This window comes from Botrytis fragariae (assembly GCF_013461495.1).
Source record: "Botrytis fragariae strain BVB16 chromosome Unknown tig00000000, whole genome shotgun sequence".
NCBI classification, from domain to species: Eukaryota; Fungi; Ascomycota; class Leotiomycetes; order Helotiales; family Sclerotiniaceae; genus Botrytis; species Botrytis fragariae.
In genome coordinates, this window is record NW_023500986.1 from 552,891 (window position 1) to 574,681 (window position 21,791).

Below are 21,791 nucleotides of genomic sequence, written 5' to 3' on the forward strand. Positions count from 1 at the left end.
AGCCATGTCTGACCGATGCATCCGAATTCTCAACCCGAAAGGTGTTTATCAAGTCGGCTCCCCAGCTCAGATTTCATTCATTCTCCAGTCCTCTCTCATCAACATTTCTACAATCTTTCCAGTCTTGATCAATATCTCTTTCGCCCTATTCGTAGCCTCCTTAGTTGTCGTTTAGATCATAATGGCCCATCTCACCCCAGAGCATATCTTGCACCTTTACGATACCTTCGGAGAGCTCAGGGTGCTCGACGATATTATCCGCCATCGTTCCAGAGATAATCCTCCTGCTCCCATTCTGGGATATCCAAGAGTTGAGGATAATCCAAGCGATTATGAGACTTTCACTGGTCAACAGCTTGACTCATTCGTCGATGCTGCATGCAAATACTTCATCAGGAATGGGTTGAAGCCTGTAAGTCAACTAAATATGCACCCAAGACTCACTGTAACCAGTCTGACTCTCAATCTAGGACGGGAAAAAAGTCATTGGTCTATACTCTCCATCTAATGTAGACTTCGCGGTCACCTTCTTCGCTCTCAGTCGTTTGGGATATACTGTTCTCTGCCTTTCCCTTCGCATAGCACCAATAGCTATCATCAACCTGCTTAAGCAAACAGAGTGCGAAGTTATAATCCGTGGTGATACCCCACAAATTGCTGCTACTTGTGATGCCGTTGCACAAGAGGCCACTTTAAGATCTGTCGTCATTCCCCAGCGCGCTCAATATGGAGTACCACGCCCAGCGAGTGAGAAGCCTTTCACAAGAGAATTCGATCGCGAGGTTGAGACCAATGAGGTCGCCATTGTCATGCACAGTTCTGGATCTACCGGGCTACCTAAACCGGTATTTCTTACCCACAAGAATGTGTTGACCCATCCAGTACAAGGTGCTGGAATGCATAACTTCGGTGCACTTCCATTGTACCACATGTATGGTCTCTCCACTACACTTCAAGCTATGTACATGGCAAAGAAGGCAAACTTGCCTAGTGCTACTCTGCCAATGACTGCAGACAACCTTATGCTCGCAATCGAAGCAACTCAACCTGAGGTCTTTCACGCCGTACCATATGCTTTAGGACTTTTAACTGAGCACCCAAGAGGTATGGCATATTTGAAGCAGGCTAAGATTGTCACTGCAGCCGGTGCTCGTACTCCCGACGAGCTCGGTGATCTCTTGGCCTCGGAGAAGGTGAATATTGGTGTCGTATTTGGAACGTGAGTATTCCATTCTATTTATTTATTTTTGATGTTATGCCAACTAACTCCATTTAGTACTGAAGCAGGTCTTCTTGGTGATACTATGCGCCGTGCTGACGGCGATGACTCGTGGAATTACGTTCGAATCTACCAAAACATCAGAAGTTCCATCTACATGGACCCACTCGGTGATAATCAATTCGAATGTGTCTACCTTAAGAGCCATCCAGGATTGTCCGTCTCAAACTCGGATGACCCCGCGCCTGGCTCATGGCGTTCAAAGGATGTTTTCGAGCCGCATCCAACCATTCCTGATACTTGGAAATATGTGACTCGTCTTGATGATCGTGTTACCTTGAGCAATGGAGAGAAAGTCCTTCCACTTCCAATAGAAGGGCGTCTCCGCCAAGAAGAGATCATTCGTGAAGCTGCTGTTTTTGGTGTAGATAGAGCTATTCCAGGTGTCTTGATCTTCAGAGCTTCTGATGAGCTTTCAGACGAAGAATATCTTGAGGCTATCTGGCCAGCTATCGTTGACGCCAACTCTCGTGCTGAGGGCTTCTCTCAAATTACCAAGGAGATGGTCGGTCTGGTGCCTTCAGATATTGAATACCCCAGAACAGATAAGGGAAGCATCATCCGCGCACAAATCTACAAGAAGTTTGCAGATAAAATCGATGAACTATATGAAAGTCTTGATGGAGATGCGGAAGGAACTTTGCAACTTGATCTCGTCGGTACTGAAGTTTTCTTAACCGAGACATACGAAGATATTACAGGTCATCCTCTGGAATCTATTGACACCGATTTCTTCAATGCCGATATTGACAGTTTGAGGGCCATTCAAATGAGACGTATAATCCAGAAGACTCTCGATCTTAAGGGCCAACAACTTAGCAGTAACGTCGTTTACGAACATGGAACTGTCAGAGCTCTAGCACAATACTTGTTCTCTCTTAGCTCTGGTGGAGGCGAGCAAAACAAAGATAACGTTCCACTGATGGAATCGTTGATTCAGAAATACTCCACTTTTGGAGAAGTTGTGGTATGTCTAATTCCCACTACCTTTGTGACGCCAATATACTTACGTGAAAACAGATCTTGACTGGTGCTACCGGTTCTTTGGGTGCTCACGCCCTATACCAGATGGTGAACAGCCCCAAATTCAGAAAAGTATACTGTCTCGTTAGAGGAGAGAATCCAATGGACAGAGTCTTAAAGTCTATCAAAGACCGTGGATTATCTCTCACTCCAGCCGCAAGATCTAAGGTTGTCGCTTTTACGTCTGACCTTGCCCTCAATGATCTCGGTCTTGGAAAAGCTATGATTGAGCAATTCAAGACTGAGGTCTCACTCATTATTCACTTGGCGTGGTCTGTCAACTTCATTATTGGCTTACAAAGTTTTGAACCCCACCTTGCTGGATTGAAGAATCTTTTGGACCTCTCGCTCGCTGTCTATCGTTCAGAGCCAGCTCGTCTTTTCTACGCTTCCTCTATCTCCACAGCTGAGAACACACCTGCACCAGCTCTTATCCCAGATGCTCCAATTGAAGACTTCAATAACGCTTTGAATATGGGTTATGCCCAATCCAAACTTGTCGGTGAATACATGGTTCTTAATGCTGCTCGTGGTGGAGCCCGAGCCTATGCTCTCCGTATTGGACAGATTGTAGGAGACAGGGATAACGGTTTCTGGAACGAAGCCGAATTCGTGCCTTCCATGATCAGATCTGCACTTTCCATGAAAGCTCTCCCAATTTTCCACGAAAACTGCTCTTGGATCCCGGTTGATACCCTTGCCACTGCCATCTTAGAGATTGATGAGAAACTCAAGTCTCTTCCTCGACCATGTGCTATTGACAGCACCAACCCTCCTATTGTCTACAACATGGTCAACCCTGCCACATTCACTTGGGAGTCTCTTCTCGGCGAACTTTCTACAGCCGGTCTGGACTTCAAGGCTATTCCTTTCGGAGATTGGTTACAAAAGCTCAGAGAGTCAGCTGCTAACGGCCAAGAAGAGCAAAACCCAGCCGTCAAGCTTTTGGATCATTTCGAACAGCGATACCTTCAAAGTAACAATGGCCATGGCTACAGTGGTGCCGAGGCTAATGCAAGCTCAAGTGGTGCTAGCAGTCCTCGAAGCAGTATTTCGGGTGCTACACCACCAAGCAGCAAGGGAACCAGCATTAGCGACTATGAAATCGTCGGAGTTACATTCGACACCAAGGCGATCCTGAGAGACAGTAAAGTCTTGCAAAGCCCACCTGACATTATTCAAGATGGATATGTGAAGCAATTTTTGAGTCAATGGTTGAAGAAGTGGGTTAAGTGATTGGAAGCTTATGGATTAGGGGATATGATTTGATGAGATCATGGTATAGAATATATGCGATTACGGCTTCTTTTAGATTTGTATGCGGGGGGGGAAATTGTTGCAGATGACGAATGTTCTCTTTTATCTTGTTCTCTCATGGAGTTTGGCGCAGGTCTACATCATTCCTGTAATTAATTATTTCTAGCTTACTATTCACATATGAAATGGAAGAAATACTTGAACTTTAGAAAGCCTGTGTGAAGCATATCTCAGTAGTCGAACTAGACGGTGCACTATAATATAGCGAAACCGCATTGAATCCTCATTGACCTTGCTTCAAGTACCTATGGACTATAATAAATTCTCGTGCCGTGGATTCTCTCAAGCATGCAATTGTCACCTTGTAGTAAAGAAGCTGAGCAAACTTTTCAGAAACTTTAAACGCGATTACGGTAATTAATCTCAAATCACAAGCGATTTGAGCTATTGAAATATGTTGACCTCGAATTCTAGCCTCTGGATTTCATTTGATACCTGATGCTATTACAACCTACAATTATGAAGCATGTAGCTTGACGCTTGACACATGCTTTGATAACCAAGTTCGAGATGGACATAAACGCGGAATTACTTCAGTCCCATCTCCATGACGACCCTCAAAACCCACAAGGGGTGTATCTATCATTACCCAACCTTCCTTCCCAATTGATAAATCACATATTCTTCAATCTTCAATCTAGCCTCCTGGCTTTCCCACGATCTAGTCTTCGGGCCAGGCCGTTGAAGACTGAAAATAGACTTGTGCATGAAAAAAGCAGCCAAAATTAAAGGCCCAACGGATTTTTGGTCTCGGGTACGTCGGGTCTCGTTGCACAAAATAGATAATCGGCTCGGTAGGACAGGAAATACTACATGCCAAGATACGGCTCTTTTGTTGGCGAGAAGAAATATATTGTACTCGGGGTTTGGGGTATGAGTTGTACTCGGGTTCTTTGATCATACAGGATGATGCATAGTAAGCGAGTTTTGCTCCGAAATCGCTGAGTATGGGGAAGTTTATGCTGAATGGGATTCTGGATATGCGGATGTGGAATTGGGATATTGGGTTGTTCAGTACCGGTAAATGTTTTGGGGTACGTACCCCGCATTTTGAGCTTCTTCTATCATTCACCCCCACTTCCACCTTGTGTGATGTTTGAAATGGTCTTGCATGACCACTACTCATGAAAGTTTCAGATGTTGTGATACTTATTATTGATTGGATCTGAGTCTTGACTCGAATTGAAGAGATTAATATCCAGAGTCTAGTGGGGCAAGAGAGCCCTTGCGTTTTCTCCATTCATCTTTCGTTCACGGATACTTCACTCCATCTTTGTTACTGGTAGCAAGACTTAATACCCATATACTTTGATATATCCCAAAGTCTATCTTCAGTATCAAACAATTTTACTTAAATAGTTGAATATATTCTTGATTCTTCTGAAAACGATATCTTACTCTTTTGAATGTTTTAATACCAAAGTGCCTTATTCCAGAACACACTCTTTTCGTTGGCCAAGATATCATCTTGAATATACATCGTATCATTGAAAACCAACTCTTGACCAGGCAAAGATGCGTTTCCTCCATGTAATGGCCAATATAGTTTATCCTCCGGCCACATCTTATTTGGATCCCCGGTCAGGATGAACGACACCAAATATTTTTGCATCTTAAGCGCAACGCTGAAATCAATGTCTGTAGTGGTAACAATACCGGCACCCGCTGCAGTTGTAGTTGTAGTGGTGGTGGTATTTGTTTCAACAAGAGTGAAGTTACTGTACCAATAATAATTTTGATCCATGCCGTGAGTAGCAACACCAAGCGCTACCATAGCATTCCAGGTTTGGTTGTTAAGCGCTTCAGTTAGAGCGTGGTTGTGGGCCACAAGCTCGAAGTCTTGGTCTATATCTGCAAAACGAAGTCCTTCACTTGTATAGTCCGTTGAGGGGTAAAGATCCTGGATTTCATTGACGATGTCATCTGTAATAGAAGGAAAGTATAGTCGGAGATGGGGAGCGATATCAGAGCTGGTATTGACACCTGCAGGTAATTTATTGTTGACTTCGTGAAGCTCGTGAGTTATTACTAGAGGACCAGTGAAGTTGAAGCGTTTTTGATAGAGCTGAGATTCGTCTGTTAACTTTGGTTAGTAATGATTGTGACAGTATCTATAATTGAGTACGCACATGTATCGGAAATAAAGTCTCCATCTACACGAGGTTGGAATTGATATGTGTAATTAGCTACCATGTTGGTAGCGGCTGTTTGAAGGGTTGTGAAGTTAACAGAGCGCAAGCATTTCAAGCTACCACCCGAGCACCCAACAGAGCTGGATACGTTTTGGTAAAAAGCCTAAATATCTTATGAACAACCAATTCAAGAATAGTATGGAGATACAGGAAATCTCACCTCAGCATTCTGATGACCAGCTGCGGGTATATAGCCTGGGGACATAAGGTATGCACGAGCAAAAGTCTGTTCAGCACGACCAGCAAATTTCTATGCACGAAGAGTTAGTCATTAATTTATATTTCGGATTGAAAAAAATCAGTTTCATACCGTGATCTGAAAGAGTTCCTGAGAAGCACCGGCTGAGAATCCAACGGCCACTATTTCTTCTGGATTACCACCCCATTGGCTAATATACTTTTTGACCCAATCGAAAGCATGCGCAGAATCCCAAACTAAAGCATTCGAGGTTCCGCCTTCGTGGTTAAGGGTCGGACCGGTAGCTAGACCTGTCATTCCGAGCCTATAGTTATAGGCAACGAAGATGAAATCTTTACTCAAGGCGAAGAGAGCTTCAGGAGTGACCGCTGTCTTGCTTCCAAGGACGAATCTACCTCCATGTGTCCATACAACAACGGGCAGGCTCTTATTGGCACTATTAGCAGGTGCCCAGACATCAAGGTACAGACAGTCCTCGTAAGTTGCGCAGTCAACGTTTTCTGGAGCCAAAGTACCGTCGTTCACAATGGTCTCGACTGGGGGCCATTGTGGTTTTGCAAAACGAAGATCTCCAGTTGGGACAGCAGCATAACGAATGTTTTGGTACTTATAATATCCAATCGATTCACTACCAGCGGTGGCAACAATGGTCGAATAATCCAAAGTAACGGATGGCATGGAAGTGACCGTGGTATTGGCTGCATTTGCGACGGCAGCTGCTGAAGCAGCAATCGGCAAAACATATAGCGAACACCAGCGCATGACGAAAAGAAACTCTTGGTCGTTGAAAATGAAGCTTGAGATGAGACGAACGCTATGCAACAAAGAGGGAAGTTTGAGATATTGATAAATGTTTTCGGATGCATCCCAACATTGAACGGACAATAAGATGTCCGGCAGATGCCCAGAAGTGGACGACACCCCACAGGTGGACGCGTCCCCTTAACTTGGAGTGCCGAGATATGTCACTAGACATTTTTTGCGGGGTGAAGTGGACTGGTTCCTTGAATTAATACTGATGATTCATGAAAATCTGCCCCAACCACAGGCATCTCCATGGTGTAATTCTTGCACGGCTCTCTATAAGGTTTGTGTTAGACTTGAAATGGGGACTAGGACGCTGTCAGCGGTGTATAAAGCACGGCTGAGTGGAAATTAGGTTCACAAGCCCGAGATTTATCCTCGAGCTAACTTCAAAGCCTAGGTTTCTCGCAAGTTTTGGGGCTCCATGACCCTATCTAGCCGCCAGTTGCACCCACAAATGATGCTTCCTTGGGGGTACGTAAGTACCTGAAGTGCCCTGAAAGATTTTGATATGGTGTACATTTGCGTCCACCCGTCCACAGCGGCTCGGTATTACCAATAAAAGCTTAATTATAGGGTATCGTACAGAGGCAAGCATAATGTGAACTTGCGATCGAGCCTTTGAAGCCGACTGACCCAGTGTAGCCAGGTGAGAGGGCGGGGCAGCACCTTTCATAAGAAACTCAACAGAATTCTTCTGCAAACGAGTGCGCGAACAATGTTTATAGGAACATAATTCTAATTCCGAGACAAGTCTAATTCACAAGCTGTGTCGCCAGCGCAAAAGAGAAAAGTCTGCACTAACATCAAATTCGCTCGAAACGAGGTTCAAAGGTGGGACGGGGTACACCTCTCACCAGCCACTCGTGGCGCGTCGCGCGTCCGAAAGCCGATGTAAAGCCGTTTATTGAACCTCGCGCACTCCGACTGTCAGCTTTAAGCTGGGATATCTTCATTGATTTTATCGTTTTTATCCTCTTGATATTCTATAACGCATATCCTAATGATATCAATAGAAAAAAATTAACCAGCAAGATCTGTCTTGGACGACGCGGAATCATACAGTACAGAACAACTTTTTCGGTGTCTCTCAATACCATATTAACTACCTACCTAGGGAGATACCAATGATCGAGCACTCATGTTGAAGAGCCTCAAACTCGCTTAATTCCTGGTCATATGCGGTCCTTGAATGTATGGAGCTTCATATATCACTCTCGATTTCTCCTTTTGGAAATATTACCATCTCCAGACAAGCCGTGTGTTTACTCCGTTACCTCCTTTGGGAAAATTTCCACATCCAGCGAATGTTCTCTTCTCTCTATTATTTTGAATTCAAATGAATGCAATCCGTGGCATCGATATCGATAGATACACACACAAGTATCCATGTATTGTCATCCCTTGCTCCTCATCATGAGCTTGCATAACATACGGATTTCTGCACCTCCATACACTCCCAGTCGTAATCTCGCAAGAGACTGTAGCCCTTGGCGAGATATTAATCGCTTCATTCTCGCTATATCTGGCGTTATTATCGTTAACAAGGTCATAGCGAAAACAGAGCCTGTGAAATCTCTACTTTGTGGCTTGGAGAAATCGCCACTGTCATCACGATATTAACCTTCTGGATCAAGGCAGATGCACAATCTTCGCTGATGACTGCAGGGTGTGAAGGGTTTGATAAAAGCTAAGGACACACATTTCATGCCGAATTCCAAATACTACAAGACCAGTAGATAATTGACGTCTATACTAGATCCACTACGCGCCCTTACAGATCTTCAACAGAACCCTTTTAGTCTTGAGGTAGAAGGTTTCATCAGCCTGGCAGGGGGCTCGGACAAGGTTCAACAATCTCTTATGATTTTCTCGAAACTAGCTTCGATGATATCAGCGTAATCTTTACGCGGCGGTCAATCCTGCAGATGAATCTAATGCATACATGTATCTTGAAGGATCCCATAAGACATGAGTTCCCTCCGTATATTCCCGAGCTTTCATAGTCCTTTCGGAAGAAAACAGAACGCCAAGAATGAGCATGTCCATTACAGCGCAGATGTCCGTTGTTCCGTCTTCAAAAGCTCCATCGGATAGATAGTCTTTTATCTTCATCGGCAACGCCGACGATGAATCAAATTTCTGACACTCGTACCATTTTTGCCACTGCCGAACCACTTCGAAATCCCTCCTATCTATGGAAGGATTCGTGCCGTGTTCTGCTTATCTACTGGCTATAACAAATTTTTAATTTTCAAATTATCCGCGGGCTTGTGCCGTTGTCTCATGCATTATCATGATCATAGAAGAAAGTATCGACGTATTGACTGGTGGAACTTTTGACAGACTTGATCATAAAAAGATGAAGACCCTTCCGGACCTAGCGGTAGACATGATACAGCTTCAGTCCTGTTCACCCGTCGTCGAAGCATTCTTGGCAGTAGTATCTTCAGTGGCAATATATCCCCGGTCAAGAACACATCAGTCCTTGCTCAAGGGTGAGTCTAGTAAAACCTAATCCGCAATTATTTTCAGTATTTTCAGCATTATCATTTATCCTGGTCGTAGGTTGCGAGTTTGCTCTCTCACTTGTCGTGCTATAAGCGAACTTCCCCTTTATTGGAACGTGATCAAAAATCTATGGTAGTTGATGCTCTATCGTCGCGAGAAAAGCGGAGGCTCTAGGGAATTTGCAGGGGTTCGAAGTTCCTTAAGTACTTCTCAGAATATTAAAAGTCGTTCGCACTCCTCCAGTAATCTGGAACTCGGTTCTAATTAATCCCTCCAAGTGAATTTCTTTCCGAGAATGGATTGTTTCGAGGTTTCATTTTTTTTATAGAAATCTTCGGCTAAACAATCAGCTTTTGTTTGTCTTCTAGAGGGTCAACGGACTATCTTGAATCACGCATTCCATTGTTTTATGCTACAATTTATATTCAGCATTGCCATTCAAGAGAAAAATGTTTTGTGAATTGAAATGAAGATGACTGGAAATGATTATATTGCTATATTATATGAGTCAAACATTGTCAACTCTGTGGCGTCATGATTAATCTACAATGGAGCAATTATGTACGGATAGAACATTATAAGTAGCTTGCTCTTCGGCTTCAATTCCTATTCATATCAGTTCAATCAATTGACATATCAATATTTCTGTCAAAGCAAAAGATAAGTTCGCATCATGTACGCACTATTCTTGAATATGATACCCGTGAGACGTTTCTCACACTATCTTCTTGTTGTAATGGATTTTGGTTCTGTCTTAATATCTTACGTCTGTGGAAGCGAGCTGGATGCGTCTAATTCAACTTCATGTGCTTGTCTTTGCACCACTATCATGGTGGCTAACCATACTAGTTCCATCTCTAAGACCAGTGCAACCTCTACGGGAATCAATCTATCGATGACATCGGGGCTTTCAATCATCATCACTACAGGCGAGACCATTGGCTCCTCTGCAACATCATGTTCCGAGACAACCAGTAGTGTTTTTTCAACGGGGCTCAGCGAATCTGACAATTCCTCACAAACAACTAACAATCTCGTAGATCCTTCTAGTAAGACAAGTCTTTTGACCATTCCCACATCAATATCAACATATGAATCATCTAGTCCTTCAACAGACATCAAATCGACAACCTTTGTTTCCTCGACATCATTTTCAACTTCATCATCGCCAAGTTCCTCAAAAACTTCTGTCTCTCCAGTTTCACAAACAAGCACCTCCGTTTCCATAGCCGTATCTCCTACCTCGACACCTAAGCCAACATGCAATTCCGGAAGCAATAAATTTATGGCCCGCGATGATATGATTAATTAAATCAATTCATTCTGTCAAGAAGCTGCTACCCAAGACACACAAGATAAAGATAGCGGCTCAATACTTCGTACCTACCACCAAGGTGGACGCTATGAAGTTGCTTTGGCAATTGACTGGCCACCGGGATAGATATCAAGCATGATATGGAGAACTCTTGCTCTAATAACATGACAATAATTATGAATTGTAGTTATCCTCTATCATCTTCGCGGGTGTATAAGCTTGCTAATATAGACAATAGCCTGCGACTCGAATGCTGTTGAGAACCCATCAAATTGGAAGACCGGCGGTACGCTTCAAGTAGACCCAGTTACGTACCGGATTGCTCCTCAAAGCAATCAGAATCACACAGCGAGAAGATGTTGGTCTCACCTCGAAGAATTTCAAAGCTTTTTCGGACCAAGCAAGGAAGACGTTGTCTTCGAAGTACACATACGAAATATAACAGATGATATTGGAAATGATATTCCGGTTATGAGGAGTGGAGAGGATGGTTCAAAAAATATTAAAAAAGTCGCCGGTGATGGAAATCCTTACATTTTCAACACCACGTTACCTCTTCCTCTTGTCATTACCCCGGAGTTTAATGGTAACCCACCTAATTACATACAATTTGTGTATGGGAGCCAATCTTGGACTACAAACGTGCATTCTGGGATGCCATACTGTAGTGTTGGTGATTGGGATAGTCCTGGGACTCCTTCGGATGCAATTTCGGTGAGAGCAGTATCTCTTGATGATTTCGGATATGGGCTAATGTATCAATTTGTCTAAAATCGCAATATGGATTGTTACTTTTGTTGTTAGCAAGGAGACATATGTATAGCTACTTTTGAGTTTTTGTAATCTTTGAATTTATTGTTAGTTCACATGATGCATGGAGTTACAAGTTTGAAAATCGTGAGAAACAGTGGCAAAAATATAGGATAGTAGAATGCTCGTGAATCCAACAACGATAATTATGTCAATGTCTAAAATAACTAAAACATCAAAAACAGATTGAATATTCCAGAGTTGAAGATTGCTAGACTGCAGTGCGGACTATCACATATCCTATAACTCAAACTGTGAAATTTTGAAGTTCTCCAGCTTCAAGAACACAGAAATTACAAACCACAAACTACACCTCCACGAACGAGACCTAGCTCCTTGCTCATTTGCCCCAAAGCACCCCGCCAAAGCTACTCCACACATCTACATCTAAGCCGCGTCTTCATACCACACCAAAGACTCTATTTCTTGCAAGAACTAAACTTCTGTGGCGCATCCAACCACCCAGTCATTCTGTTCGCAATATCGGTAACATAACTTGGTGTAGCTCCCTCCGCATCGTTCAGATTGCTCTCGTTGACCTCTCCAGAATTATAGCATCTAGCTGCCTCGTAAATGTTTCCATACTGATTGATACATTGAACAAGTCCGTCGCCTTTAGCTGTGCCTTGAGTACCATCAACGATCATTTGGCGGATCGATGCAGCTTGGGCGGAAGAAGATGCGGAGTTACCGACAAATTTTACACCGGCGACAGATTGCATGAGTCCGCTGGGACACTGTTAGTGATTTGGCTTTGAACAATAGCTGAGAAAAGAAGAGAAAAGGAATAAAACATACGGGTTGTCAGGTTGACTTGGATCTGGGTTTTGGCTAGTATCGATGTTGACACATCCACTGCTCTCTTGCAAGATCGTGGCGTAGATAAATCTTGGGTCCACCAGACTAGCACTAGCGACCGACAAGATTGAGTTATACATGTTATCGATCTGTGCCGCGCTATCACCAGAGCCAAAGGCACCAGTATTGGCACATGATTCTTTGAGATATGTAGTGGAACTGTTCCACATGGCATCAAATGACACCCATTCAGAAGATGATGGGAAAGATTGCCAGCCACCAGAGTAGCACTTGTAGGTATCTGCGCCTTTACCAACACCGATGCTGATGGTAGAGTTAGGCTCTTTGTTGCCGGCGCCAGAGGTAAATGCTACTGCTAGGGTAACTTTTGCGTTGGCTGGTGAGGTGGAACTACCGCGAGCATCCAAGGGAGCTGCAAGTGCGGTCGCGGCGAGGAAAGATGCCGAAACAATCAATTGATTCAAATGCATGATGGAATAAATAAGGTTAAAAGAATGACTGTCAAAAAAATTAAATTAAGATTTGGTGAATGAATGTGGAAAAGATACTAGGAAAGCTGATGAATGAAAAAACACGTCTTGATTTGACCAATATATATACCAACAACTTCAAATTAAACTTTAAGGTTATGTTATACAGGAATGATATCAAATCATCTTGCATGATCCGCAATTATTAGACATGAGATTCATGTAGCTGCAGGAGATCAGTTGCGGTTCCTTCTTGCTGACATTTGTTCCATGCTATAAAATCGATTAGACAATAACGACAAGAAGGAAGCGATGTCTCTCGGCTCAAAGAGTGCGTTTAGTAATGCTATACTACCTGGGTGATAGAACGTTGTGCAGTACGAGACGCTATTCTATGTTGGGTAGCTGCTCGTTAGTGTTTTCAATAGTCTGAACTGTAATCCGTTTTGAGATTCTAATTTGAATGTTCTGGGGATATTCATATGGAGCACTTTCTTGAATTGTTATAGAATCCTTATATCAACTCTAAGAAAGGGTCCATGAGGATTTCTGTGGAAAGCTATGATACCCCAGAAAATATCGGCACGGGTGTTGTGGGGGCCAAGAACAATGAATACACCATTCAAAAACACACCCCGGACTTTCGACGGGTGCATTGAAAGCGATGAAACAACAATTGAAAAATTAGACTATAAAAGTTACAATGATGAATATAACACAATGTTTCATCTATCTTGGATAACCCGAGTATTCAACAGATACTGATCAAATTGCCCTTGTTCACATCCAATCCGTATCCTTCGTAGCTAGATCTGAAAGATATGGTTGAGCAAGCAACTGATATCGTCACAGACAACTTTCTTCTTGACATGACTTCATGTCGTCCGATTTCACGAACTACTTTGTCTCGATTCTCATGGCACAATGTAACCTCAAGCTCTGCCGATGCTGATATAAGAATCCCTCGCTGACAAACGTCCGCAAAGTTAAATGAGCATCAACTCCTATCGGCACAATTCAGGGGCAGCGCGTGGAATCTCGAGTCTACACTCGATATAGTTGCTTAAGGATCGAGTGAATCCGGATGTCATACCCTTGAATAATGTTGTTCTAGAAAAATACTTGTTCGCCGCTAGGTCAGTTTTATTTTTGGGGTCTCATGGCGCTAGTGTGTTCAAGCCACAGAGGCTATTGGACCCCAACGCCACAACCCCTAACCACATTGTCGTTTGAAACAATCCTTCCGGAATCTGGATGTCATCTTGCAGGATTGTTGAAAAAATACTCATTTCCCATCACGAAGATCTACCAATTGAGCGCTGATGTCAGATGAATTGATCTCAGTGTACGATGAAATTGGGAAATAGCATACCATGCGGTATTTTGACGTTGGACTCTAAGAAATAAAAGAGCTTCGTGGGCCATGGTGTTGTATATTTTGAGCCTCAAGGGGCGGCTGAGATTCTCTTTACATGAAAACCCCTTCAAGTGAAGAAGAGTGAAGGCCATATATATTGTGATTCATTGAAATTCTACCTATTTTTTCTATCATCTCATCTTCTCCACTACACTCATCTCATTTATATATATAAAAAACTTTTGTTTCAACTTCATACATCAACAGTATTTGCATCTCATTCGTACCATGAAGTCATTCTCCACCTCTTTTCTTTCTGGTGCAGCCATTTTCTCGGCGGTGTCAGCCTTAGCTACTCCACAGTTGTCTGTTGAAAAACGAGGTGACAGATCCTTATTTTTTGTAAAGCTCATGACTAACATTCATCAGCTGCAATTGATGGTCTTCCTACCGGCGGAGTAGTGTCCAACGGCGTGGCATTTGGATTTCTTCCGTCAGATGGCTACCAAGTGGCATCTCCAGCCTACACCATGGCACAAATAAACAGCAAGCTCGGCGGAAAAGCTAGTACTTATGGATGGTATGCGCAAATATCGTCTAGTACATTTACTGGATCCCAACTTCTTCAATGTCTAGATGATGTTGTTGCTTCCGGTGCTGTGTTCCAGCCGGCGGTGATGCCGACTATTCCATTTAGTCAGGTGACTAGTAGTGTAGCTAGTCAGGTTGCAGGTGTATTGGAACAATTCACTGCAAAGGGTGTAGAAGTTTGGCTGAGATTTGGTCATGAGATGAATTACTACGTTGTCAGTATTGACTATCCCAAGCTTTACTATCAATATGACTGACATTTGACTAGACGGATGGCATATATCATGGAACGGCAGCCGAATTTGTTACTGCTTGGAAGAATATCCATGCAGCTGTCTCCTCCAATCCCAAGATCAAAATGTACTGGTCTCCCAATGTGGACACTTCATCTGCTCCAGTTGCACCATACTGGCCAGGCGCATCTTACGTCGATGTCGTAGGCGTCGATTGCTACCCCACTTCATCCCCACTCTCTTCCTCCGCGTTCTCAGGCTGCTACGACAATTTCTACAAGACCTACTCCGCTGCTTATAACATCCCATTCGCCATCGGTGAGACAGGCTACGCTGGATCTTCTGGAAATGCTGCGTGGATTGGCCAATTGGTGAATCAAGATATGTGCGAATATCCAAATTACATTGCAGCATCATGGTTTGAGTATGACAAAGAAGCGGACTTCTTGATTGTGGAGGGAAGCCCATCAATTTTGTCTTCTGCCCAACAGTTGCTCTTACACAATACGAAGACGGGTTGCGGTCCTGGTAAGATATCTCTCGGAGACTATTTTGGAGAATGAAATACTGATAATGAATGTAGCTGCAAACGCGTCTGATCCCTCTACCTCTACCTCTACTACCGTCGGGAGCACACCAACAACACTTGCGACTAAAACAGCCAGCGCTACTACCACTAGGTCTGCCAGTCAAACCGGAGCTTGTACTTGGGGCTGTAATGGATGGGATTGTAGTGCAAGCATTCCTTGCAACGCTGACTATACTTGCATGAGTGGTTATTGCCATTGAACAATAATTTTCGAACGGCCATACAAGGTAGCACCATCAATCTGGATCCAGAGTCTCGAGCGTCGGTTTAAGATTCTTTGTAACGATAGATATATATAAATCAACAGAGCATCCTCTTCTTCACAAACAAGTAATCTTGTCACAACCTACTCTGCATTCTTCTCTTTCCTTTCAATTTCCAATAGCTGTTCAGCCAAATCCACGAAAGTTTCCTCCTTACTCCTGAATTTCAACCTCAATACCTTTTCAGCTCTCTCGCTACTACACGCGAAAGAGCCGTCCTGTAGTCCTTTATCACCTGGGACACCCTTTGGCGTTCTTTCTTCCAATTCTGGAATATTCTTGCGAAGAATATCACTGATATTTTGAGATGATATTTGACCTCCACAAACGATGAAACGTTGTCCCGATGCTTCTGGGAGAGTTGCAGCGAGAACATGGGCATCTGCTAGATCCTTGAATTCTTTAGATGTTTAGGCCTTTCAAAGGAGGAGAGGTTATACTTACACGAACATCAGTGAATGCATGGAGGCCGTCTAGTCACATTAGCTATTATTTTCATAATCATCATAATATTGAAGAAACTTACTTGGAGGTAGGTTAGCATCCTTCGATGAATTGACCAATCCACTATAGATCCTCAAATTTGATTGATTCAAATCATTTGTACTTTTAATTGTATGTCTCAACGGCCCATAAACCATTGGAGGGGTCAAAGTTACCAAATCAAAATTTGGTTTCTCTTTCTCCACGAAGTCCCATGCTGAAAATCGAATTATTAGTATTGATCTATCATCAGAATTTCCAACAAACAGAAATCTTACAAACCAATTCCGCAAACTTTTTACTGGCCTGATACGCATTATTCGGCGTTCCTTCTAATGCGCTCTCCCATGTAGTGGGGTTCCAATCCTCCTCCGTGTAGACTTTTTGCGGCTGACTAACAACCTCCTTCGCAAAATCAATAATCGCAGCACAGCTACTTGTGACCACAACTCTCTTTACCTCCGGAGCATTTTTCTTCACGCTCTCCAAAACACCCATTGTTCCCCTGATTGCCGGATCAAGAAATTCACGATTATCCATGACAACCTTGTAGAGAAATGGAGAAGCAGTATGTATTACGACATCAAAAGAAGGATCAGACTTGACCACCTCGTCGAAAGCTCCGGGGGCAGTGATATCGGGGACAATCCCGAAGTCAAGATGGGATTCGTAGGCAGGGAAATCGGAGGAAACTCGTTCGGCTTTGGATTCGGAGCGAATAATGGCGCGGACAAAGTGGCCTTGTCTAAGGAGGTGGTCGAGGACCCACGAGCCGATGAACCCATTTACCCCGGTGAGGAGAATACGCTTGGACATTTGGTCAACGTGAGGATGTCAATGATATGGAATTCAAATTCGAATTCCTGCCACGAGAAAAATATGAATAGAGCTGAGGGAAAGGAGCTTTATACATGATTATTTTATCTGATCTTTCTCCACAGAACCACGTGAATCGTATAATATGGATCTAGTGTGGAAGATATTGTATCCGGAGGTGCTTGAGATGCAAAGTGATTATTAAGATACTACGTGAAATATCATAGTATTGGCTCCAGTTCGAGGAGCTCCCCCACTTGCTTTTATCTCTTCAATTCTTTGATTTAAAGCTTCCAAAGATAAATCATATTTAATTCCTATCAGATGTAAGTGAAGTGAACTAGGTTCAAGTAAGATTCAAGAACTCTGCTCTTTCTCTATCCAATTTCCCCCATATATGTTAACTCGATCGGTTGATCAATATAACAGTACATCCTCAATCTCGCCAGTAGTTATAATAATAGTAATATCGAGCTCGGCTGAAAGGACCGGAAGATCTAACTATAGAACTAGAAAGCTTACAAAAGCCTCAAGGGAGAGGTCCAAGTAAGAAAGGGATCGTGCGTAGTCATACAATCTTTTAGCATTCATATTTGAGAGAGAAAAAGTGGCATATTGTTCTTAAGACTATTAAAATTGCAATCCTATGGCCCGTATTCCACAGTAACGATGGTTTCATACGATTGATAATCATAAGTTTGTGAAACTAGGGCATAAGGCAAGACGCGGGGAAGCTAGAGTTTAGCATATGCTCGGGACCGCGAGTCATTGCTGAATTTAGTATCCTTTAGATATTCAATCTTGGTATTTGACGAACCAAACGAAGGAATGCCCTCGTCGTCGCTGATACTGATATAGCAATTGGATTATGTTGCAGATATATAGACATGACAAGGCAACTTGCGTATAGATGACAGAATTGGGATGGATGTATTTTCGTTCATCATTTTTCTGACAGCCATGTGATAATCGTTCTCAGTTGCGATGTCAGGTTGCTGTTAGCATTTCATATGGTGTGAGATTAGAGCGATTGGTGGGGTATCTTAGACGCCATGGTGTGTCCTTAGCAATAAATCAAGGAAATATATCATCACGCAAATCCGCTGCGCGGTGACCAGTTCTGCGAGTCGGACTTAGCAACAATCAGATTTCCTAACGCGTCTCGAGCGCGCCTGAGGGCATTTGCAAAGCATTGGGCGGTAGAGAAATATGGCGTCGACTGACAATCGCTACATCAGAGTTGTACCGGGCTCATAAATGGTTCAAGCAATGCAACGTTTTCAGTTGTGCTCAGATTTTCGGAATGAGAGATAACATGCATCCTAACAGTCACCCATCCTATGTTCGTCCCAACTTCCCGATTTGAGCCTAAAATATTTAGTAAACCTCATTATTATCACAACCGAAGACTCACAAGCAAGCTTCTTTCACAGCGAAGATTGCTTCTTCAGTTCCATACAATTCAAAATGAGGAAAGCAGGGGAAGTAAGTATCCTGCTTTATAAACCTCATTCGCCAATATGGACTTGATAATCTCATTATCTCCTCGCGATAGGTTTTCCAGACGGACCGTTCAACGTCTCCCCCCTGTCATTATCAAGGAGTCGCACACTCTTCCAGGTTCAGCGCGTTTGGACAAGCAAGCAGGGCTGAATTTTGGCTGGATAGCTGTTGTCCAATTATCAAATTGGGAATTGCCCCTTCTTATCTCTTGAATACACCTAAAGCTAAACATATCTATCCGTGAATGGCGAGTTCCAGTGTAAGTAGGCGGTCGAAATGTAGTGTTTTCGTCTACCTGCGGAAAATACTGAACGCAGATAATAATCTCCTGCAAGCCAGGCCATCCATTATGGACGTTTGAAAGCTTTTCCATGTGAAAGCCATGGAGCGGATTGAAACCAAAGTTTAGCTGTCGATTGTAGTTAATTTTTATACGATATAAGTTGGCTGAAAATTGACCAGGGATTGTGAGGGTACTTCCTGTCACATAAGAACAATAACTATTGTAGGCCGTTCTGCGATCCTTTGAACAAGAGTAAGTTCTATCATTGAGGCCATGGATCGCAACACGCGAAAGTTATTTTCCTGCCTAAGCAAGTTGTCCACAAAGAGGCATATTGTGCCAAAACAAGCCTTCCTATCGAAGTAGACTGTATCGATAGAAGGATCAAAATATTTAAGTCATGATGGCGGGTTATGTCCTTCAGGACGATTATCGAAACGCCAAAGCTGATATTTTTTCAAAATTTCATCCCGAGTATCTCGACAAAGAGGATCCCGTAAACCTAAAGGGGTCTGAGAAGATACTTTTGTTGATCTGTATCCATGGTGCTTGTCAACGGGATGAGTCGGATTCCACTCGATCTCGATAATCCGGCCAAGCTGCGGTCCAAAATAAATGTGCCAGATTTTGCGACGTAACTCGAGAGGCAGCCTGGGAAAGCAATGATATTTCGTCAAAGTTAGGCTGCATAACTGTCAGAGTGTGTTTGAAGATTTGGGAGAAAGTCCTTAGATACATACTCCAATGGGATTCCTAAGATCAAGCGGACCTCAGCAGATGTTGCATCAGCCACCAATTCAGGAAAAGGCAAATTGTCACTTGCCATGATGTCACAGTAATGAGAATGGGATGAATAACAAGTCAAGATTGTTGTTGTATGCAAGCTTTGTGACGAGGAAAGAAGAAGGGTTGAGTCTTGCCAAAAGAATGGGGAATTGAAAGGCATATGAAGAACCGATTCGAAATCTGGCAAAACATGCACAGGCGGTAAGAAGAGCGGTAGTAATGAGGGGTGCCAGGTATCCAAAGCCGAGACTGAGTACGTTGCTGTTGGTTTGAGTTATGTGAAAGCCTTCGACAAAGAATTTTCAATGACTGAGCTGTCTATTATTCTTGACTCCCGTTCAGTAGCCTCGATAACGAACGATTGGCTAGCTTCCATTTGTTCTTGATCTGGTCCTTGGGAGTGCAGCCATAGAACTGTTTCTCATATAACTTTTTAAGAAGTGTATTCAATTTGCGACTGGTATTCCTCGTGGTTGTCTTTGGGTGAATTCAAAATTCAATTTTAGATGCCTTTTGGTGTGCATGATTAAGCGGAGACGGTGAGACGAGTGTGACGTAAGTGAAGTTTAGTCGTATGAACGAAGTGGTGAGTAGATACTACTATTGCAAAGTCCGCGAGACGATTCAATTCATCACATAATGCCATTCAAAAATCCCACTTGGCATCCTCTTGCGCACATTCGAATATCAATGGGGCTGGGAACTGGTACAAACTCTCAAACTTCTGTAATCACAGGACCGACGTTGGCCATTCTGCCGATATGCCGATATGCCATGTCACATTACTGCTACACATTTATGATCATGACTGATAGGTGCTACTAACACTCCGTTGATATCAACTTTCTGATATTCTCAATTAGTTGATTTACTCTACAAGGGAGCCTCGGCCCCTGCACTACCCAACACATCTTCAATCACTTCCTCTGGTCCTATACCATCCAACATTTCTCTAATAGCATCTAAGTCACTTCCCCACTGCATACTACGTTCTCTTTCTGGACTTACGATCTCAATGCGATGAAGGTATATCTTTCTGGCGGCAAGAGCAATAAGAGATGGGGTAGCATATGGAAGGCCGTGCAACGGCGCGAGGCATCTGATTGGTATCAGAACAAATTTCGTGTACATATTAGGTCATTCTTACCTAACAAGCTTATCAAAATGCTTTGTGGCAATCGCAGATATACCCGTCGCTACAGCGCGATGAATTCTAAGGAATGAAGCGATGTTTTGTTGATATTGCTTGACCTCGACACTGACTGTAGTATTTTTACTTTGCTGGGCTAAACTTTCGATATCCTACATCCTTATTAGTAATAATAACTCAGCCACATGCATTTGACCACCAACCATCGGAGATATTCTCGCCCATAAACTCTCTTCCGTCTGTATTGTTGGACTCCTTTTCACGACTGATAATGTGGAACTAGTATCGTCCGTAAACATATCTTCTAGGTTCGGGAACCCATCCTCAGGGTCATGTACATGGGAAATGAACATGTAATCATTGAGATGTTTTGTCAACCTTGGGCCCTCTCCGCCTGCTATAGCAGCAATAAACAAGAAACGCTTTGGCGCATTTTGTATGGATGTCCTTGTGAACAGTCGTTTCGTTCGCATTAGCTCTAATGCTTGAATCTGTATCTGCTGCGGCGCTTCATGGAGATTCCTAGCGATGATTACATTTGCTATCCTTTTATTGTCGGTCGTTTCCGGTGCAGGCGGTCTATTGATTGATTGAAAAGCGGGCGTTTGTAGGAAGTAAGAGTCGCGACGACTTATCGCAGGAGAATTGGTTCGAGTAGGAGCCGCATCAACGGAAAGAATAGCATGTGCAAAATCATCGAGAGTGGTGTGGCTATTGCAATCGATAACAGCATAGGTTAAGCCGAAGACTTTAGATGCGACCTACTAAGCATTAGCAGCTTGCGAGGATATCGAAGGGAGGTATATTTACCAGCTGTAACTCTTGTACGAGATCACCTAGAGCGTCGGGATCTGTATCAATGATACAGTGCTCTTCTGCGACTAAACATATCAGTGCGGCGAGCTCCAAGTCGCTGAGCTCGTGGATTTTATTGATCAACTCCTCGTCTGCCATCAATCCATGAAGAGAATGGTTTCACCCAAATCCCATTTCTTAGG

At 43.2% G+C, this 21,791-nt stretch overlaps 10 protein-coding genes across 10 annotated transcripts; 4 read left to right on the plus strand and 6 right to left on the minus strand.

Moving 5' to 3' along the window:
* Positions 1 to 181: 181 nt before the first annotated feature.
* Positions 182 to 3,538, plus strand: Bfra_006376 (putative nrps-like enzyme protein; the record flags this gene model as incomplete). The annotated part of the gene is made up of 4 exons (XM_037336749.1): positions 182 to 412; positions 471 to 1,219; positions 1,277 to 2,246; positions 2,300 to 3,538. 4 exons carry the CDS (start codon positions 182 to 184, stop codon positions 3,536 to 3,538), a joined length of 3,189 nt encoding a protein of 1,062 aa, XP_037198115.1.
* A 1,492-nt stretch (positions 3,539 to 5,030) lies between these two features.
* On the minus strand, positions 5,031 to 6,772 carry Bfra_006377 (putative carboxylesterase family protein (secreted protein) protein; the record flags this gene model as incomplete). Its single annotated transcript, XM_037336750.1, has 4 exons — positions 5,031 to 5,695; positions 5,749 to 5,914; positions 5,972 to 6,061; positions 6,122 to 6,772. The coding sequence occupies 4 exons, from the start codon at positions 6,770 to 6,772 to the stop codon at positions 5,031 to 5,033; spliced, it is 1,572 nt and encodes a 523-aa protein (XP_037198116.1).
* Positions 6,773 to 10,087: 3,315 nt separating this feature from the next.
* Bfra_006378 (uncharacterized protein) lies at positions 10,088 to 10,552 on the minus strand (the record flags this gene model as incomplete). The annotated part of the gene is made up of 1 exon (XM_037336751.1): positions 10,088 to 10,552. One exon carries the CDS (start codon positions 10,550 to 10,552, stop codon positions 10,088 to 10,090), a length of 465 nt encoding a protein of 154 aa, XP_037198117.1.
* Positions 10,553 to 10,816: 264 nt separating this feature from the next.
* On the plus strand, positions 10,817 to 11,411 carry Bfra_006379 (uncharacterized protein; the record flags this gene model as incomplete). The annotated part of the gene is made up of 2 exons (XM_037336752.1): positions 10,817 to 10,823; positions 10,879 to 11,411. The coding sequence occupies 2 exons, from the start codon at positions 10,817 to 10,819 to the stop codon at positions 11,409 to 11,411; spliced, it is 540 nt and encodes a 179-aa protein (XP_037198118.1).
* A 458-nt stretch (positions 11,412 to 11,869) lies between these two features.
* On the minus strand, positions 11,870 to 12,739 carry Bfra_006380 (putative glycoside hydrolase protein; the record flags this gene model as incomplete). Its single annotated transcript, XM_037336753.1, has 2 exons — positions 11,870 to 12,179; positions 12,249 to 12,739. 2 exons carry the CDS (start codon positions 12,737 to 12,739, stop codon positions 11,870 to 11,872), a joined length of 801 nt encoding a protein of 266 aa, XP_037198119.1.
* Positions 12,740 to 13,560: 821 nt separating this feature from the next.
* On the plus strand, positions 13,561 to 13,972 carry Bfra_006381 (uncharacterized protein; the record flags this gene model as incomplete). The annotated part of the gene is made up of 2 exons (XM_037336754.1): positions 13,561 to 13,665; positions 13,799 to 13,972. 2 exons carry the CDS (start codon positions 13,561 to 13,563, stop codon positions 13,970 to 13,972), a joined length of 279 nt encoding a protein of 92 aa, XP_037198120.1.
* A 412-nt stretch (positions 13,973 to 14,384) lies between these two features.
* Bfra_006382 (putative glycoside hydrolase family 26 protein) lies at positions 14,385 to 15,709 on the plus strand (the record flags this gene model as incomplete). The annotated part of the gene is made up of 4 exons (XM_037336755.1): positions 14,385 to 14,478; positions 14,526 to 14,902; positions 14,956 to 15,448; positions 15,504 to 15,709. 4 exons carry the CDS (start codon positions 14,385 to 14,387, stop codon positions 15,707 to 15,709), a joined length of 1,170 nt encoding a protein of 389 aa, XP_037198121.1.
* Positions 15,710 to 15,855: 146 nt separating this feature from the next.
* Positions 15,856 to 17,071, minus strand: Bfra_006383oa (putative nad dependent epimerase protein; the record flags this gene model as incomplete). The annotated part of the gene is made up of 4 exons (XM_037336756.1): positions 15,856 to 16,164; positions 16,217 to 16,245; positions 16,299 to 16,472; positions 16,534 to 17,071. The coding sequence occupies 4 exons, from the start codon at positions 17,069 to 17,071 to the stop codon at positions 15,856 to 15,858; spliced, it is 1,050 nt and encodes a 349-aa protein (XP_037198122.1).
* Positions 17,072 to 19,255: 2,184 nt separating this feature from the next.
* On the minus strand, positions 19,256 to 19,683 carry Bfra_006384ia (uncharacterized protein; the record flags this gene model as incomplete). Its single annotated transcript, XM_037336757.1, has 2 exons — positions 19,256 to 19,541; positions 19,598 to 19,683. 2 exons carry the CDS (start codon positions 19,681 to 19,683, stop codon positions 19,256 to 19,258), a joined length of 372 nt encoding a protein of 123 aa, XP_037198123.1.
* An 833-nt stretch (positions 19,684 to 20,516) lies between these two features.
* Bfra_006385 (uncharacterized protein) lies at positions 20,517 to 21,747 on the minus strand (the record flags this gene model as incomplete). Its single annotated transcript, XM_037336758.1, has 4 exons — positions 20,517 to 20,742; positions 20,791 to 20,945; positions 20,997 to 21,554; positions 21,604 to 21,747. 4 exons carry the CDS (start codon positions 21,745 to 21,747, stop codon positions 20,517 to 20,519), a joined length of 1,083 nt encoding a protein of 360 aa, XP_037198124.1.
* Positions 21,748 to 21,791: the final 44 nt, after the last annotated feature.